Raw genomic sequence first — 20,022 nt, forward strand, 5'->3', positions numbered from 1 at the left:
TCAGGAGTCATTATAGCAAGAATGTGAGTATGACTCATGAGTTTTCATTACTAATTCTCTTTGCACATTTAACTGGTACTCTGGCATTACAGAGATTCTGGTGTGGCTATAGGGATGTATAAAGCAAAAATGGAAGTTTCTTGATCTCCTTAATTTATAAGAGGTTAGGGCATCTATAGTTACCCAGGGCTTCATAAATCCCAGTAGGTGAGAAGATGAAAATGACAAAGAAGGGTGGAGAACAGTATTGTCAGAGGGTTTTAGCTTTAAATGAGTCAAGGATACCTACACAAAGAGGGAGGAGAAATGATTTAGAAGCAGTCATGGCAGGTGAGAAAGAGGCTGATCCTAATCAACCTAATTCAGAGGTATGTGGGTCAAGAGAGAATGAGCAGCAAGCATTTGAGAAGGTTGCAAGGGAAACAATATTTTCTGTGGAGGACCAGGTTTCAAGACAGATTTAAAGCATGTGTGGGAATAGCTGAATAGTCCCAGCAACCAGGGGCCAGAATGAAACTGCTCCCAAGTGAATCCTCATGAAGACCTTCTGGGATGGTAGAAGGACTTCAAGTTTCTTCAGAAGGAGTCAGTGGAGCCCAGGTTGGATTGGGCTCCAAGGGAATTCTATACCAGGTGGGCAGGCTGAGAAAAGATCAATTCATGTCCAGAACTTTCATCATGTAATTAAAAAAAACACAAAAAAAACCCAATGGTAGGTCTTGGTAGATTTAGGAGAAAGGGTGATGCCTTCTCTGAAGTCAGCCACAGTCTAACCCTATCTTAAAAACTTATATTCACTGGGGTTATTAATCCTCAAGGCCATTTTAAATAAAGAGTTTAACATACATTAGAGGCCAAAATTAAGAAGTTAAGCAGAATGAGCTATAGATTTAATTCACAGCTAATTATATAACCTTTTACAAACCATTCTTAACTGTTCTGTACTATAGTTTCTTATTTCAAAAAACCTGCTCATGACAATGTCTGAGCCTCTTCTGTTATCACACGCAAATTAGACCATACCTATAAGAGTCCTTTGGAAGAAAGAAGTTAAAAAATATGCTTTTAAACCTAACGTCCAAACTAGAAAATCTTTCTAAGAAATTATAATTGACAACTCAATGCAGAGAACAACAGAATAAAACTAAGACAACTTAGAATTTACTATTTTTAAAACTTAGTAAATATTGAAATATAAGTTTAAACTACTTTGGAATGAAATGACAACTTCTATCTCTATAACTTGTCTTAAGACTCATATTCAACCTCACTAGGGGCCTAAGAAATATAAATTAAAACAGTAAGATATCATTTTCTCCTTATCTGATGGGACAAAAATTTTAAAGATTGATTACAGCTAGGGTTCAGAGTACTCTTAAACACTGCTAGCAAGTGGATACACTGGTACAATCTTTTAGAACAATCTGACAATATTTATCCAGAGATAAATGTACATATACTTTAATTACACAATTCCATTTAGAATATGACTTACCAAAATACTCTTACATGTATGCAGATATATAAAAAGGTGTTTACAGCAGCAATGTTTGCTTAAAAAAAAAATGAGTAACAGTATAAATCTAAATGTATTGGTAGAGAAATGGCTGGGTAAATTGGTAAAAATGGAATAAAAGTTAGCCATGAGAAAGGTAGTCTTTATGAGCTGACAGAGACACATTCATAAAGAATTAAGTGGAAAAAAAATTAACTTATAGGACAGTGATCCTATTTTGATTTGTTTATAAAGATCCTTTAAAAACTACAATCAATAATTCTTTTATTATTTACACAAGAAACACATATACCAAATATTCATATTCTAGTTTGTCTTAATCTGAAATTCATCCCAACAGAAAGTCATATTAATTTTTTAAGCAAAAGGCTCTAGGTACAATTCAATATAAGGAAAATTTTAAAAATATTTGTGCTTTGTATCATGTCTTTGGGAAGCACAAATTAAAGGGAAAAAATTCTTACTTTTTTTTTAGATACTGACTTCTATAAGCACTTCTGGTTGAAATTGTGACTAAAATCCCACAGACATTTATAATATGATGCAAAAGACGTCTAAAATAACAATGTGCTAAAATTTAACATGCTACAAGTAACTGAAATGTCTTCTAAGTTACTTTTGTCTTCTTAAATCTAAAGAAGATCTAAGATAAGCACATTTAAAGTATTGGTGGCTTGTCCTTCTTGCATGAGAATATTATACCACCAAGAGCCACCAATAAGCAGCATCAAGGCAGGCTTCATATAGACCTTTGTATACAACTGTTAAGTGTTTATATATATATTTTCATCTAACTATGAATGAATAGGTACACAAATTTTACATGTTATTTATTACATACCTCTTTAATTACAACCCGTACTTTGGCAAGCACATTAAGCCAAAGAAGCCAGCACAGGTTTACAAGATTTATTGATGCTGCCTCCTGATGAACCCATTCAGCAGGATCCCTATCCTGAGATATTAGAGCACTGATTTACATGATCAGTGGCCAAAGGGACATGACTATCATTATACACAGTGCATAGTAAACATGCTTTTAAGTAGGCTGGCAGATGGTTACAGATTGGCACAATGCCCCCAAAGTCCGACAAATTAGTTACATGCAGGATACTCACATCAGCATAGTGGCCTATCATATCACATCTGTCACACCGTTTTCTCCAGGAAGGTCTTTCAAGACATCTGTGAGTAGAAGACATAGGCAAAGAACAGTCTAAGCAAAAGCGGGCCGGACAGGCATACTGGAGGTGTCCTCTCTCGGAGCAGAGGCAACAGGAGCGGACTTTCTATGTGGCAGACAAACAGAAAATCTCTTTAGCAAAATACTTCAGTCTCAAATAGAAGGCTACTGTTTCTTTTTCAGTATAATTCCATAAAAAGTTATTTCCAATTTGGGAACACAATGAAGGTCTTGAGCATAATTATAAAATCAAACAAAATGTCTGAAATCAGAGCTTTAACAAAACCATCTGTATCCTGTTGGTTGCCAAAAAGGCTTAGTCTGCATGTACTATCATCTGGCATCTATTTCTTATGCCTTGTCTTGTAGAACACTGGCAAAGTGGAATGTGTCTGAGAGGGAAAGTAGGATGATGAGGATCTGGAAGCTAGGTCATAGGAGCAACAGATACAGAAAGAGGCTGCTTTGCCAGGCAAAGACAAAGAGGAAACAAGAGAGCCATCTCAAATATTTGAAAGGCAATCATTTGGGAGAGGAAGTTGGTAAGGGAAGGAATATTTGTTAAGGGCTTACTAGTGTCAAGAAATGTCTAAGGGGCTTCCCTGGTGGCGCAGTGGTTGAGAGTCCGCCTGCCGATGCGGGGGACACGGGTTCGTGCCCGGGTCCGGGAAGATCCCACATGCCGCGGAGCGGCTGGGCCCGTGAGCCATGGCCGCTGAGCCTGCGCGTCCGGAGCCCGTGCTCCGCAGCGGGAGAGGCCGCAGCAGTGAGAGGCCCGCGTACCGCAAAAAAAAAAAAAAAAGAAAAAGAAATGTCCAAGAGTTCTGTGTTATTTCAAAGATTGATGTATCTGTTTAACATAATTTACATCAATAAACATTTATAAATGCCTAAAATTATAATTTTCTAACAATGAAAATTATCCCACAATGAAACAAGCCGTGTCATAAAGTAGAACGTTTAGAAGTGAAATGAGTCTCAGGAATCAATCTGATTCAATCTTCTCATTTTATAGAAAAGAAAAGAGAAGCACAAAAGGTGAAATGATTTGCCTAAGGTTGTACAACTACTAATGGGATGCTGAAATTGATTCTGGCTGTAGATTCATTGTTCTTTACTACTACTCTAGGCTGCGACCTACATAAACATGTAATATGAAATTTAACACATATATTATATAACATTTGAATTGTAAGGTTATAAGGGTTCCAACCCTATGATTTTGATTTTAACAATGTGGAAAGACACATTACATATTTCACATACTTGTGGAAAGGGGCAGTTTTTTGACAAATGGCCACATTTGTCACAATTTCTACAGGTAACGTTTTTGTTGACTGAATAGTATCGGTGGGTCCATCTTCCAGATGTTCTTTTTTTACCTATCTGTGCCTAAGGGAAAAAAAAGATCAAGAATTAAAATTATTTCACTCTGTTCAAGAGAATTAACAGTCAAAATCTGTTCAATTTAGAACTTAGAAACAGGGAACTTTGTATTCTTAAAAGGAGTTAGAAAAACTTAAAAGCGGTGCCATGAAAACAGCTCTACTTTTTGTCTGCCCATCTCTCCTATTCTTTTACACTTCTCCATATGGTTCCATTTCTTTTTTATCTTTCTCTACTTACGGTTCAGGTCTAGTAGGGGCACTGAAATGCATCATTTAGACATTCCAGTGGCATTCAGAGTCAAAGATATTGCTGACATATATCTGGATATATACCATATTTTTCTGAATGAGAAACTTGCTTAAATTTTTAGTTAGGGGTTGGTGTTTTTTATGATTTTGTCCTTTATAAAGTTATAAAACCACATAGTGACCAAATACATTCCTTCTTTTGAACAGCCCAGGGTTACTGCCTACAAACTGGATTTTAATTTCTAAGAGAGAATGAGATAATTTCCTTCCCCTAGAGTCCTTTTAAGATCCATTCTGCCTACACTGATCCAATTCTAGCTGTCCCATATTCTAGCCAAAATCCAGTATCTTGCAAGAGAACATTAGCAAAGCATATCATATGGACTATTTAAAGAGGAATACCTAAATGCCAACCATGCTTTTATCTTGTTTGGTACAATTCCATCTTTGAAAAAAACTTTCATCTTTTACTTGTTATTCTGCTGAACTGGCCAAGTAGGCCTCAAAAGGAGACACAATCTAATTATCTCTTAACATTTTCCTTACACCAAGTTGTAAAATTACTCTCTTTTCTAGCCATCTGTCATAATTAAGGCTAATAATTGACAAAGACAAACACCTGCCACATCCTAAATATAGACTAACCATTTCCTTACACTGAAGAAGCAGTTATTTCCGGTGTTGATCTTTAGTGGTATCAGGCAAAATGGGCTGAGAGGACTTACCATAGCAGAAAAGAAACAAAAGGGAAAGGGACTAGATCATTATGGCAATTAACTGACTGACAAAAATCAAGGCTGAAATAGGCTTCTGAAAAATTCAATCACCCATAGACTAAAATTAAACTTTTTCTTACAAGATACTTGGACTGCTGCTACTTTTAAAAAGCTTATTAAGTCATCATAATGAAGTGAAACTACACCTCAAAGAAAATTATTATTCTATTATTCATAACTTCAAAATTGTTTTGATTTTACCTCAATGTCTTTGTCACTGATGAACCAGTTTACACCATCTTCTCCTACAAAACAAATAAAATGTTACTAGATCTTGACACCTTTAAAGCACTTGATTGACAATAAATTATTCAATCTGTCAGTATTGAAATTGAACCCCAAAGGTGTAGTGAGAAATGTGAACCCCTTAACATCTTATCTTGACACTGTCATTATTTGTGTGGCTCTGAACAAATAGTTAACCTCTCTTAATCTCAGTTTCCTTACCTGTGAAATGGGAATAATAGTATTTTCCCTGTATACCTAAAAAATATTGTGCGAATCAAGTGAGATACGTGAAAATGCTTTAAAAACCATCAAACTATAAACAAATATATATATATATATATATCACTGAAAGGACCAAAAACCCAACAGCAGGTGCAGAGAGAAATCTTATCTGAACTTCCCTTATCTGACTAAAAGCCTGCTTTGTGAGTCAGCTGCCACAGGCCCTCTCCCCAACCCAGAAGTCTCTAGTCAGGAAAGTCACTGACCTTGGGTACCAGGACATTCCCCCAAAACTGTGTAAACAAGCACATCAAAACCTTCTATCAGGGCTTCCCTGGTGGCGCAGTGGTTGAGAGTCTGCCTGCCGATACAGGGGACACGGGTTCGTGCCCCGGTCTGGGAGGTCCGGGAAGATCCCACATGACGCGGAGCGGCTGGGCCCGTGAGCCATGGCCGCTGAGTCTGAGCGTCCGGAGCACAGGCTCCGCAACGGGAGAGGCCACAACAGTGAGAGGCCCGTGCGTACCACAAAAAAACAAACAAACAAACAAAAAAACCTTCTTTCTTCTGAAGCCCTAAATCCTCCCTTTTGTTAAGTTAGTATACAAACCTTTACCTTTGGCTATTTAGTGAGTTACTCATTACTGAGTGCTTCCACCCTTGGTCTTTTCTCCTGTAACTCTCTCTATTGTCAGTTAACTCGCAGGCCCCCCACCATTCAGACCCAAGTAGGTAGAAGAAAGGTTTTTCCTTCCAATATCAGTATTAACTGTGTCCCTGTGTCTGCCAGCTTCTCACTGTAACATTTTTATAAGGTGGACTCTGATTCCTATCTCATGATTAGAGCTAGGAATTTAGCACTATATTTTACAACATCAAAAATAGTGAAGTAAAAGAGCAAAAACAGAAGGCCAAATATCCAGAAGACAGTGACCAACCTAAAAATATAACTGTAAAAACCTACGGGGGTGGGAGCCCTACATTTTTCTTTATCAGCTGTTTTCTTCTCTTTGCACTGCCCCTTTACAAACTTGCAAATGGCTGCTATTCCCTTGGTCCATCCATGGCCAAGGAGGAAGGGACATATGACTAATGCAGAAGTTAAGGTGTCAACAAAGGACTGAAAGATTTTTTCTTCCCCCAAAGCAAAGATTTCCTCCTTCCTCCTATCTACTCTTCTTCTCTATCTCAAAAACACAAATTGAGCTTGACTCTTCTTTGAAAGGAATTTTGAAGAGACATGAAGTAATCTACATTTTCCCAGGCCTACCAGGAGTAAGTGTCTAGAGATACATTTTAAAATAAAATACCTTTACTAAGAAAACCAAGAGGCTGCTTTACAAAAAGACCAATCCATAGGAGAGCAGAGATGCTGTGCTGATGATTATTTCCTTTGTAAAATTCGGAGGCTGCATCCATATACTGAGAGTGGAGAATACATTAAATAGCAGCAGCTTCATCATCACCATCCATGCTATTATTCTTTCATTCAAAGGATTCGTCTAAGGAGCATGCTTTGCTGTAACTTTCAAAGCTGCCTTTTGTACCTCCATGTCCTTCATCATTAAAACTCAAAATGACCACTTAAAATCACTTTAATTATAAAACTGGCTTAATATTGTCCTTAAAAAAGGAACTCCCAAACCAAGGAAATGCAAAATAGCAACTGTTACCACCCCCAAACTCCAATAAATTTACACATGAACAGAGAATATTGAAAGAAGGAAAGGTTTACAAGGGAGATCAGCTCCATTTAGATTGTTTTAACATACCCGTGGAATTCAACAATATTCTAGGTTACATACTAACTCCTCCTCGACAAGCTACAGTATATTCTTACTGTAGAAAATTTGTCAGCAAGTACACAAAATAGGCTTCAATTACAAATGAAATCAGACTTCTGGGTGGTAAATGAAGTAAAGACATCACAAGGAAAATATAAGTCAACTCTTGGCCCTACTCATGGTTCAGTTTTGGTTCTACCCTAGCAATAACTGACTCTAATACCTATCCTGTTTGCTCCTTAACTCCAAATCCCAACCTAATGGAAGCTTTGTCTAAGAGCAACTCATTACAACTTCCACCGGCAGCCAATTCTCCACTGCTCAATTTCTGGTAAGGGACTTGTCAGAAATGTGGGCTCCAGACTTAACCCTATCTCTTATTTGCTGTGTGGCGTCGGGCAGGTTATTTACCCTCTCTGAGTCTGTTTAGTAATGGGTTGGATAAAGTGGTATCCATGGTATCTTCTAGCACTAAGTTTCTGTGATTCTATCAAATTTTCATTCATTACTGGAATCAAATACATTGTTACTTAGCCTACATTACCTAAATCCTCCAGGTCTTTGCAACCAACACAGAGTGTCTTGCCTTAAAGACAACTTCCCACAGGGCCTGGGAGCACCCATCTTCTATGTGTGTACCAGCCAATGCCACAGAACATAAAATGGGATTGCCCTAAAGTGTAAAATTAGGACTGCCCTAAAGATGCCTAATATCAACTCTTACCTGCTTTATAGCCTTGTCTTGCTAAGATCCAGGACTATGGTTCTTTTCAGACTTTAGAACTGTAATCAAAACAATAACTGATAACTCTCTTTGCATTAAATTAGCTGTTTAACAAACATGTATTGAAAGGTTACAATAAGCAAGGTGCTATAGGGTAAACAAAACTGATAAGAGCTTATAACTTAGGCAAACACAAAAAGATAAAAAGAAAAGGAGTAGGAGAGAACCAAACAAGATACTATGGTAAATTCAGAGGAAGAGCAGATATCTGAATTTAGGGAGAAAGGGGAAAAAAGTCACAGAAGGCTGTGCCATAAAAGAAAACTGTATTGAGGTATAATTTACATATTATAAAATATACCCACGTAAAAAATACAGTATGATGCATTTTGACAAACGTACACACCTGTGTAACCACCACAGAAATCAAATGTAGAACATTTCCATCATCCCAAAACGTCACCTTGAGCATATTTGCAATCAGTCCCCCACCCGAGGCAACCACTGATTTGCTTTCGCTCACGACAGATTCATTTTGCCTGCTCTAGGACTGCATATAAATAGAATCATACATTATGTACCATTTTGTATATGGCTTCTTTCACTCTGAATATTTGTGAAAGTCATCATTCATGTTGTTAGGTAGTAGTAGTTTGTTCCTTTCTTACTGCTGAGCAGTATTCCACTGTGTGGCTACAATTTGTTTAGCTGTTCATCTCCTGAAGAACATTTAGGTTGTTTCCAGTTTTTCACAATTATAACTAAAGCAGCAATAAACATTCTAGTGAGACTCTTTCTTCTTACTTGACATAAGTTTTCACTTCCCTTGGGAAAATAGCTAGGAGTAGAATTATTAGATATGGTAAGTATGTCTTTACCTTCATATGAAACTGGCAAATTTTCCCAAAGTGATTGTATCATTTTACACTCTTATCAGCATTGTATGAGAGTCCCAGCTAGCTTCATAATCTCACCAATACTTGGAATTTCAGTTATTTAAAAAAATTTTTATTGATGTATAGCTGATTTACAACACTGTGTTAGTTTCTGCTGTACAGCAAGGTGAATCAGACATAAATATATAGCCACTCTTTTTTACATTCTTTTCCCATATAGGTCATTACAGAGTATTGAGTAGAGTTCCCTGTGCTATACAGTAAGTCCTTATTATCTATTTTATATATAGTAGTGTGTATATGTCAATCCCAATCTCCCAATTTATCCCTCCCCCCCTTCCCTCTTGGTAACCATAAGTTTGTTTTCTATATCTGTGACTCTATTTCTGTTTTGTAAATAAGTTCATTTGTACCAGATTTTTAGATTCCACATATAAGTGATACCATATGATATTTGTCTTCTCTGTCTGACTTACTTTACTCTGTATGATAATCTCTAGGTCTATCCATGTCACTGCAAATGGTATTATTTCTGAGTAATATTCCATTGTATATACATACCATATCTTCTTTATCGATTCATCTGTTGATGGACATTCAGGTTGCTTCCTTGTCTTGGCTATTGTAAACAGTGTTGCCATGAAGACCGGGGTGCATGTGTTCTTTCGAATTATGGTTTTCTCTGGATATATGTCCAGGAGAAGGATAGCTGGATCACATGGTAGTTCTATTTCTAGTTTTTTTAAGGAATGTCCATACTGGTTGTACCAAGTTTGGAATTGTCAGTCTTTTAAATTTTAACCTTAGAATGGGTGTGAAGTAGTATTCATTATGATTTTAATGGGCATTACTCTGATGAATACAGTGAATAAAGCCAGTTTTATTGCCTCCTTTCCAATCTGTATGCCTTTTCCTTCTTTTTCCTACCTCACTGCCTTATGCAGGACTTCCATTATGATACTCAATATTAGTGGTGACAGCAGATAATCTTTGCTTTGTTCCCAATTTTAGGGAAAAAACATACAGATTTTCACAATTAAGTATACTGTTTGCTGTAGATTTTTCATAACAGGTTGAGGAAATTCCTTTCTATTCCTAGTTTCCTGAGTTTTTAATATGAATGTGTGTTGAATTTTATCAAGTGCCTTTTCTCTATCAACTGAGATAGCCCATGGTTTTTCCTCTCTCTCTTAATACAGTGAATTACAGTGATTTCATTTTCAAATGTTAAACCAACCTTGTATTCTGTGATTAACTCCACTTGGTTAGGATGTATTATTCTTTAGAATATGCTGCAGAATTCAACTTGCTTTTATTAAGAATTTTTACATCTGTGTTCATGAAGGATATTGGCTTATACTTTTCTTATAATGTCTGTCTGGTTTTGATATTGGTGTAAAACTGGCCTCACAAGAGTTCGGGAAGTGTTGGGAAGAGTTTGTGTAGGACTGGTATTATTTCTTCCTTAAATATCTGATAGAATTCACCAGTGAAGTCATCTAGGTTGGAGTTTTCCTTGTTTGTGGACCAAGAATTTTACTTGTAGGAAGGTTTTAAAACAGTAATTCCATTTTTTAAGTAGATATGGAGCTATTCACATTTTCTATTTCTTCTTGGGCCAGTTTTGATATTTTGTGACTTTCAACGAATTTGTCTAAATTGTTGAAATTATTGGCATAACGTTGTCCATAATACTCTCTTATTCTTTTCCTTTGAATAATCTAATTTGTACTTATGCCTATTCAGTAAATTTTTTATCTCAAATATATATTTCAGCTCTAGAAGTTCCATTTGCTTCTTTTTTATACCTCTCATTTCTCTTATTATATTTCTCCCTTCCTTTAAATTTCAGAGTACATTTTTAACAGCTGTTTTAAAGTCCCTGCTGCTAATTTCATATTCTCTGTTATTTCTAGGTTTGTATCACTTGACTGATTTTTCTCCTGGTTATGAGTGACATTTTCCTGCTTTTTTGAATGCCTAGTATTTTTTTTTCCCCTTGGTTGCTACTGAGGTACACTGTTGAGTGTCTCTTTTTTTAATTTATTTTTTTTTAATTTAAAAAGTTTAAAATTTATTTATTTATTTTTGGCTGTGTTAGGTCTTTGTTGCTGTGTGCGGGCTTTTTCTAGTTGCGGTGCGAGGGCTTCTCATTGCAGTGGCTTCTCTTGTTGTGGAACATGGGCTCTAGGCATGCGGGCTTCAGTAGTTATAGCACGTGGGCTCAGCAGTTGTGGTGCACGGGCTTAGTTGCTCCGCGGCATGTGGGATCTTCCTGGACCAGGGCTCAAACCCATGTCCCCTGCATTGGCAGGCGGATTCTTAACCACTGTGCCACCAGGGAAGCCCCTGTTGAGTGTCTTGATTTTTTCTTACTTTAAAAAGTGTGAGACTCTGTTTTGACACGCAGTTAAGTAATCTCCAGATCAGCTGACCCTTTTGAGACTTTTAAAGCTTTGCTAGGGTAGGTCCAGAGTAGCTTTTACTTAGGGTTAATTAAGCTCTACTACTAAGATGTATCTTAGTAGTGGGGTCACTACTGAATGTCTAGGGTGTTTAACACAGTCTCTCCAATCTGGCAAGTAAGAACTCGGGCTAAGTTCTGGGAATTGTTTGGCTTCTAGTAGGTTTTTGTCCATGTCTAGTGGAGTTCTGCCCTAACCATGGGCAGAGAACTCAGTATCCTTGGTATTCATCGGTACACCCCAATGCAGATTTCTGGAGTTATATCCGTTTCAGCTCTCTCTCTCTCTCTCCAGTACTATGCCTCACAAACTACAGCTTCTTTAGCCTCTCTGAACTCTGATCTCTGTCTTCTCATCTTAGTGAGATGGCCATGTTGTGCCTGGGTTCCCTTTCTTAGCACCATGATGCAGGTTGATTGTAGGGTGTACCTCCTTCATTTCCATATTCTCATGTATCATGGTCCAGTACTGCCTGCTGTTCAATGTCTGAAAATGTGCTAATTGATCTGTAGTTAAGTCAATCCACTAAAATTTTTCATTTCATTTTTTCATTTCAAATATTGTATATTCCAGCTCTATAAGTTTCCTTTGGTTCTTTTTTATATCTTCCATTTCCCTTCTTATTATATGCCTCTTTCCCTTTAAACCTCTGTATATTTATAATGTCTGTTTTAAGTCCTTGTCTGCTAATTTCATCATCTCTTGTCAGGAGGGCAAGTCTGGTATAAGTTAACACAATATGGCTGGAAGCAAACATCTTGAATAGGATTTTAACAGGTGATGAAGGACACAAGTAAAAAGGAAAGGCACAAGCAACATAATGAAAGAGATAAAAGGATACAGCAAACAATACAGGTTGATTGGAACAAAGGGTGTGATAATTCCTTTACTAAGAATTTTCACCTATTTATATATAAAGAATACTGAGAATTAAAATATTATTACTTAGAATAAGCTTTTTACCTGAAACACATAGGAGGACTTACTAATTAATATTAAATCTATTCTTCCAACTAAGAAATTTTACTGATTAATATTAAATCTATTCGTCCAACTAAGAAATTTTCCATGTCTTTCCTCTTTCAGTTTAGCTTTAAAAGTCTTGACTTCCTACTGTGTGGAGCTTTCCAAGGAATAGTACATCAGGCTTCTTTCTGCCAGAGTAGTACTCTTGAAAGCAGAGATAGTAAAACAGTATTACAGGGTGGTTTTGTTAATACTATGCAACAAACAGAATATTTCCTGTCTTTTGAAATAACTTCAAGACAAAAAAGCAAACCCCAAAGAAAAGTGAACCCATAACCTTACACATTTTACACATTTTCTCCTATTTCTGGAACTATTCTGCTATCTTTATTTCTCCGTTCCTCCTTTCCCTCCTTCCTTCTCTCTTTCTCTCATGCATAAAGATAAACATCTTTCAAATTTATATGGTGATGGTGACTTACAGTCTATAAATTGTTTAAAATACATATTTCATCTTCAGAATAATCCTGTATGGTTACACAAATGTTCATTTTTAAAATGTGTGTGCTTTCTACAAAAAATCGCAATTGTTGCTTTTGTGAAATATAGTGCTAATGTAGCTACTTACCCATAAGACTGCACTTAGTTTTCAAAGGATCTAAGGAAGAGTTTGGGCTAGATTTCTGAGGAGTAAAGCCAGTTCATGCTTTGCTTCAATTATACTTAGTCTACCTAAATTCTTGTGGGTGGGAATTGGTGAAGATCATCTCTTTGCTGGGAAAGCAGGCACAATTATAGAGCTGGTTCTCTCTACCTTTCGGGATAATTTGACAGGAAGTAGGAGTTAGTGAAATGTTTTTCCTAAGATCACCAAAGATTATAGAAGATTTCACTTCAGCATATCTAGTTGGTCATTTTCAGTACAGGAGCCAGGTACTAAGAAGAATCTTTTCCTGAGCCTAATACACTATAGCCCCTTCTTACACGGAAGCCATAGGTGCCTTACATTTTCTAGATATCCTAATTTCTAACATCTAAAATTTTAAGTCTCATCACAATTCAGTGAAGAGGTATATATTTATGATTTTCTCCACATACAATGGACTTGAATTTAATATCCAGCAAAGTAGATATAAGAAGTTATTTCGCTACTACTAATTATTTAAGAACGTAAATGTAATTTTCCTCAAAGTATAAAATGTTTTCATTTAATGTAGCGTTGAGTTAATTTTCAACTAATATTCACTGAAAATCTCTCATGTAAAAGACAGTGTAGGAGAGAGAAGGATGACTAAGACATGGTGCTTGCCCTCAAGGAACTTATCATATAGTAGAGTAGTATGACTATCTTGGGGCTAAAGAATCTAAAAAGTATTACTGTGTTAAGTAAATAACCATGATAATCTCATTTTTAAAAAATAGGATGGGACGTCCCTGGTGGCACAGTGGTTGAGAATCCACCCGCCAATGCAGGGGACACGGATTTGATCCCTGGTCCTGGAAGATCCTACATGCCGCAGAGCAACTAAGCCCGTGTGCCACAACTACTGAGCCTGGGCACCACAACTACTGAGACTGCGTGCCACAACTACTGAAGCCTGCAGGCCTACAGCCTGTGCTCCACAATAAGAGAAGCCACTGCAATGAGAAGCCCATGCACCGCAATGAAGAGTAGCCCCCATTCGACGCAACTAGAGAAAGCCCATGTGCAGCAACGAAGACCCAACACAGCCAAAAATAAATAAATAAAATTTAAAAAATTTTTTAAAAATAAGATGATTTAATTAACATGAAGTTTTTAAAAAGATTGAAAGTCCTCTATTATTTGGGATATGGGTTATTTAACAAGAAATACTGAATTCTACCAATGATCAATTAATTAACTTAGGATGACTGTGTCACCAAAACAGTCTTCATACAATATTAAGTATGTCAGTTCTCTAGCAACTGTTTTCTCTCCAAATAATTGGTGAGTCTATAGACAGGCTCACAGATGCGGACTGGGAAAAAAGAGACAATGGTTGGTATATACCTGCAATCCCTAAGGAACCTAGATTTGGGGCATTCTCAATACCTTTTCTCTCACTTGCAGTATACAGGCAAAACTCTGGCTCATATGACATGGCATTCTTTCACTACATTAAAACACACTGAGGGACTTCCCTGGTGGTCCAGTGGTTAAGACTCCGTGCTTCCACTGCAGGGGGCGTGGGTTCAATCCCTGGTCAGGGAACTAAGATCCCACATGACGCATGGCACGGCCTTAAAAAAAAAACCAAGAAAACAACAACAAACAAAAACCAAAAACCCCACAAAACATAAAGAATATCAATTGAGGTTAAATAATTTGGCAGTTATAGCATAAAAGACAAATCAACCATATTACATTTCTAAATTTATTGCCCACACTCCCTTTTTATATACCTAACATTTTGAACTAAAAGGTCCTACTGTTTGTAATTTAACACTTCTAGTGCTTTCCCTTTTCTGTACTTTTGGTCATTTTATTCCCTTGATCTTCAACACCATAACCCTCTTTGCCCAATTTTCTACCTAACTCAGTCCAATTTCCATGATTATAATTTTTTTTTTCCCTGCAGGGCTGCTTTCCCTCCAGAGGCTGGGGAAGATCCATTTCCTGGCCTTTCCCATCTTCTAGAAGCTGCCTTTACCTTCAAAGCCAGCAGCAACACTTTTTTTTTCTGGCTACACACGCGGCTTGTGGGATCTTAGTTACCCAACCAGGGATCGAACCTGGGCCCCTGGCCGTGAGAGCACAGAGTCCTAACCACTGGACTGCCAGTGAAGTCCCATGATTATAAATTCTGAATATTCTGTAAGGCTCTGCTCTTCACATTTAATGAGTATATGGATAATATTCAGTACATTTCTCATTTGACCTCTGTGAGCAGTCAACAATTTCTTGGCTGATAAAACAAGCTACTTTCCTAGTTCTTGTTCCCCTTTACAGTTTCTTCTTCCTTCAGTGGCCACTTGGTATATTCCATTCTTTGTCCTCATTCTCATTCTACATTCTTTGTCCCAGGTTGTCATACATGGCCATTGAGAGAACCACCAAACCTGTATTTCCAGGCCCAATCTTTTCTTGAGCTCCTGATCTATGGGATATTGGGATTAGATATCTTATAGGTAACTCAAACTCGTAATTACTAAGAATAAATTCTTTACCTTCTCCCCATTCCTTGCATTTCTCTCTTAAAAACCTTACTTCTCCTCCTTGTATATTCTCTCAATAACTTGCACCACACTTTATTTTCCAAATCAAAACCTCAACTCTTCCCTTTCACCTTTCATACAATTGCTCACCAAATCTATTCATAATAACCTCAATGCCATTAGGCTGACCCAGAGACACTTAATTTCTCACCTAGATTATTAAAATAATTTCTAACTATCTCTAGTACCACAACCCATTTTTGCCTTCCTCTGTTACTGGAATAATGTTTCTTTTTCTTTCTTTTTTATTTAGGTTTTTTTTTTTTTTTTTTTTTAGGGATAGCTGACATATATTAGTTTCAGGTGTATAACATAACGATTTGATATTTGTATATATTGTGAATGAAATAATGTTTCTAAAGCAGAAATGTGAAAACATTCTGCCCTGAATGATCCCTCAATGCCTGCAGAATCAATGTAGAACTCCTCTGTATGTCACACAGTGCCTTCCAAGATTTGGCCCTTACCTATTTCTCTGGCTTCACCTTCCTGATGCCAATGCTCCAGCTATGCCTAATACTTTTCCCAATGTGTCCTCTTGTTCTCTGCAACTATGCTTATGCATGTATTCCCTGGAACACAAGCCAACCCCAATTTCAACCACTTGGAACTAGGACTTGGTCTTCAAGTCTCAAATCATGTGTTACCTCATCCATTGATGTCATCCTTGATAACACCTCAAAAGCAGAGATGATCACCCTCAATTTTGTAACATCCTGGACTTTAACCTTGTCATTTCTATCTTTGTAACATCCACACACCAAAGCATGATTCCTTAGTTGTCGTCATAGGTACTCATGTTTACTGAATGAATTACCTAAATAACATTTCCTCTTTTGAATTCATTCGGTGGAATTATTTTCTCTCTCACTCATAGTCTAAAGCAGCTTATTTGTATCTCTTAGGCTATTGAGAATTTCTAAACTTTGTATTAAGACCTATATTAATAAATATTTTATTTCCATCACAAAATTGTAAGTTCTACCTAACTATCCAGTTATCAGCATATCTTGCATACTGTGAATGGAAAAAATTTAAAAGAAAAAGGAAAGAAAAGGAAGCATATGTAAACATGCTTACATGTATGCTCACACAAGTAAACACAGTTCTGAACTGGGGTACATTAGCCAATAGATAATTTTATAGATTGTCATTGTATAAATAAAAGTTCAATTGATAATTCTCAATGGCTAAGGAAAAAACTTGGAATTTCTGTAGAAAGCAACTCTAGAAACTAAAAAAGAACTTTAAAAAAATCACTGTTATCAAATAAAATTACTTGGCAGACACAGGATTCACATGTAATCTAAGATAATTGGACATTTATAGATAATCCTGCCTGAGCTAGCCAGGGTTTACGGATTAAAGATCACAAAGATGAAGCTGCAAGATATTTGTTATATTCTTTCCTGAGCCTAACTCCACTATACCAGATTTCCCCCTGGGATCGTCTCACTTTTAATAAGCAACCAAATCAACCACAAATGAAGTTACTATTCCCAACTTCATCAGTAGCATCTGTTATTTCAACGGAAACTTTTGAAATACACACAATGCCACACGCAAATCCCCTGAGGGCTGAGCCACTTTATTCACATGTATTCTTCTCAAACTGCTCTTTATTTCTGTCTTGGTTTTCTCTTATTTATACTTTTCCATTTAACACTGGTCACAAAACCATTTCGTCATTAAATTTTTGCATTGTGTTAACTGGCAATAGTTTAAATAAAACAATTTTAGTAGAATTTGCAAGTCAGGCATCAAATTGTTCATCTTATTTTAAATCATATTAAATTTACCAGAAATTTTATATTTTTAAGTGTGTGTAAATGATAAATGGGGATTTATCTTTTCTTTTTTTAGAGGTATAGGAGGAAGAAGAAAGAGGAAATAAATACAGGTGCTTAGCACAGGGTTATACAGAGCTCTTGCAAAGTTTATCAGTCATATAAAGGCTTTTGTGTACCCCCAAAGACATACACGCGCGTGCACACACACACACACACACACACACACACACACACCAGTTCCCTCTCATCCCCCATTCCCTCCACCCCAAGGATTTAGTCAATAAACCACCTGCTTAAGAAATACTTGTTTAGAAATAAAGACTCCTCAAATTACACTAAGTAACAAGAACAGAAAAGGAAAAAGTATCAACAGAAACAGTAAATATGGTGGGATTATGGGAGTTGTTTTTTCTTCTTTTAAAGATATCTACGATTCCTATTCCCCACTTTCACCCTTTCCTGTCCAAAATATACAATGTGGACACTTGAAACATCTGTAAAATGACAAGCACATATAAAACACATCCAGATTTAATGAAGAGGCTACTTTTTTAAAGATATTATAGGTTTCTAGAGAAGATTTAAAGGCTATATAAATTTGGTATCTACCTGCTGGTAAAAATTTAATACCAATCTGTAAGCTATATTCTTTCAGCCATCCTTCTATTCAACATTTGTCTCCCTCCCAAATCCTTTTTCTTTTTCTTTACCTATCATTAACTTTGCGTGTGAGTACATGTATGGTCTTCAATGTCTGGTTCTCTCTTCACTCTCTCCTTGGTGAAATAAGTCACTCCAAAACAATTCGTTTTTACTATTTTGGGGGCTCATATTTTCTTCAAACCTCTCTCCAGGGCTTAAGAACAAATATGTCCCGGCTTACATTTGTAACTGTTTACAGGATGTATCACAAACATTTATATTACAGTCATTGCAAACATAACATATCCGAAGCACTACTCATCTTTACAACCCCACTTGAAACTGGCTCTCTTTCTTCCCTGCTGTTACTAATGACTCAAAATATAGGTTTGTTTTCATCTTAAGCCAATATTTCACCCCATTATCCAATCAGGCCAGGTCTTAAATTCACAATATATTTCTTTAAAATGTCTTTCCAAGCCAATACGTTGGTTTCCTTCCAGTCATCACCATTTGTTCACCACCTCAGATCTAGGATTTCTGCATTGTCCCCGTGCCTTCAACTTCAATTGCTACATACCAGATAAGTTTTCTCTTTAAATTCATAATTTCCTATTTTATTGCTAATTTTTATCAAAGTAATACATGCACATGGTATTAAAAACTCCAATAATACTTTAAAAAGTGTAAAAACAGCAATTCTCTCCTCCCTACTCCAGCTCCCACTCCCCAGAGGCAAGCAGTTTCAATTCTATTTCTTTTGGTATTTATCTGCATACTTCTAAATAATGTTCATCCTGATATTTATGGATTTATCTATTTTATGCATTAATACCTAAATTCCTAATAAAGTAAAAGGGGGTTCAGTTTTCTTGTAACAATCTATCTGACTTTCTTTTCCCTCCATCCGTCTTCTCAGGTTAATATTCAATTTATGGCTGTGTAGTAGTACACTGTTTCTCCTCTGATACAATTCTTTAATTTTCCTGTATTTAATACTAGCCTAGATGTTTCATTTACCTGCTCTGAAAAGTCTACTTACTACCATGCCAGCCACTAACATCTCATCTCTCTACAAGGCCAATGTTTAGTTATCTTCATATCTCCAGTATTAGAGCAGCGCCTGCTGCATTATACTAGGAAAAACAGTCATCACCATCCATCACCTGGGTCTAACAGACCCTTTAATAATTTAAGTCATTTTACAAATAATTTAAAAAGAAAGTGATAATGAAAAACAACTTTATTAGAAATCTTAATAAGAATTTAAACATGGCAAACCCCAATTTTTATTTTATATTTTCCTATTTTGAAGTTAAATATACCTGAAATGGATAACATCCTAGAATACAACTAACTGCTCATCAATTGTCATGTATGAACTTGGAACACATCCATTTTGTAAATATTAATACCAGATTTCAAATATATCTTTTTGCTCCATAATTACAAAACGTTTTTACTTTCAGATTTATAACCATCAATTAGAATGACCAATCCATTCAATTATTTTCACTTCCATATCATCTATTTCCTTCTAGTACCTCTGCATACACATCTGCCTTCAGCCTCTGTCCACTTGAAACAAACCATATCAAGTGAATTGTGGTACACAAATATCATAAAATATGAAATAATACAGCTACACATCCTTTTATCAAAGCATGACGGTACAGATTCTTGTCATAAAATATTGTGTGGCAAAGAACTTCCTGTTGTTTGACTGACTAGATGAGAATACCCTATTTCCTTTCTGTACTTAGAAATACATTGTTCATTCACCAATTCTTAAGATTGAGAAAATTCATCTGTGATATCCTCTAAAAAAATCATAGTCTGAGACTTCACTTAAAAGGCCAAGTTCATCACATCATTAACGGCTGGGTACTACAACTTGTCTCTTTGCATTCATGTTCTGATTCATCTAATAACTGTGAAATGTCTTCCTCTGTTAAT

The 20,022-nt window shown here is 36.4% G+C and overlaps 1 protein-coding gene across 2 annotated transcripts in view; it reads right to left on the reverse strand.

The window, feature by feature from the left end:
• Window positions 1-20,022, reverse strand: part of ZCCHC7 (zinc finger CCHC-type containing 7) — a 237,280-nt gene that overhangs the window by 50,997 nt on the left and 166,261 nt on the right. For both annotated transcript variants that reach the window (XM_082843092.1, XM_082843091.1), the window contains exons 3-5: window positions 5,314-5,357; window positions 3,966-4,091; window positions 2,635-2,805 (exon numbers count right to left, since the gene is read on the reverse strand). In XM_082843092.1, the coding sequence (XP_082699218.1) occupies window positions 2,635-2,805; window positions 3,966-4,091; window positions 5,314-5,357 (341 nt within the window). The remainder of the gene's footprint in view (window positions 1-2,634; window positions 2,806-3,965; window positions 4,092-5,313; window positions 5,358-20,022) is intronic.

The sequence above is a fragment of the Leucopleurus acutus genome (genome assembly GCF_964270905.1).
Source record: "Leucopleurus acutus genome assembly, chromosome: 7".
NCBI classification, from domain to species: domain Eukaryota; kingdom Metazoa; phylum Chordata; class Mammalia; order Artiodactyla; family Delphinidae; genus Leucopleurus; species Leucopleurus acutus.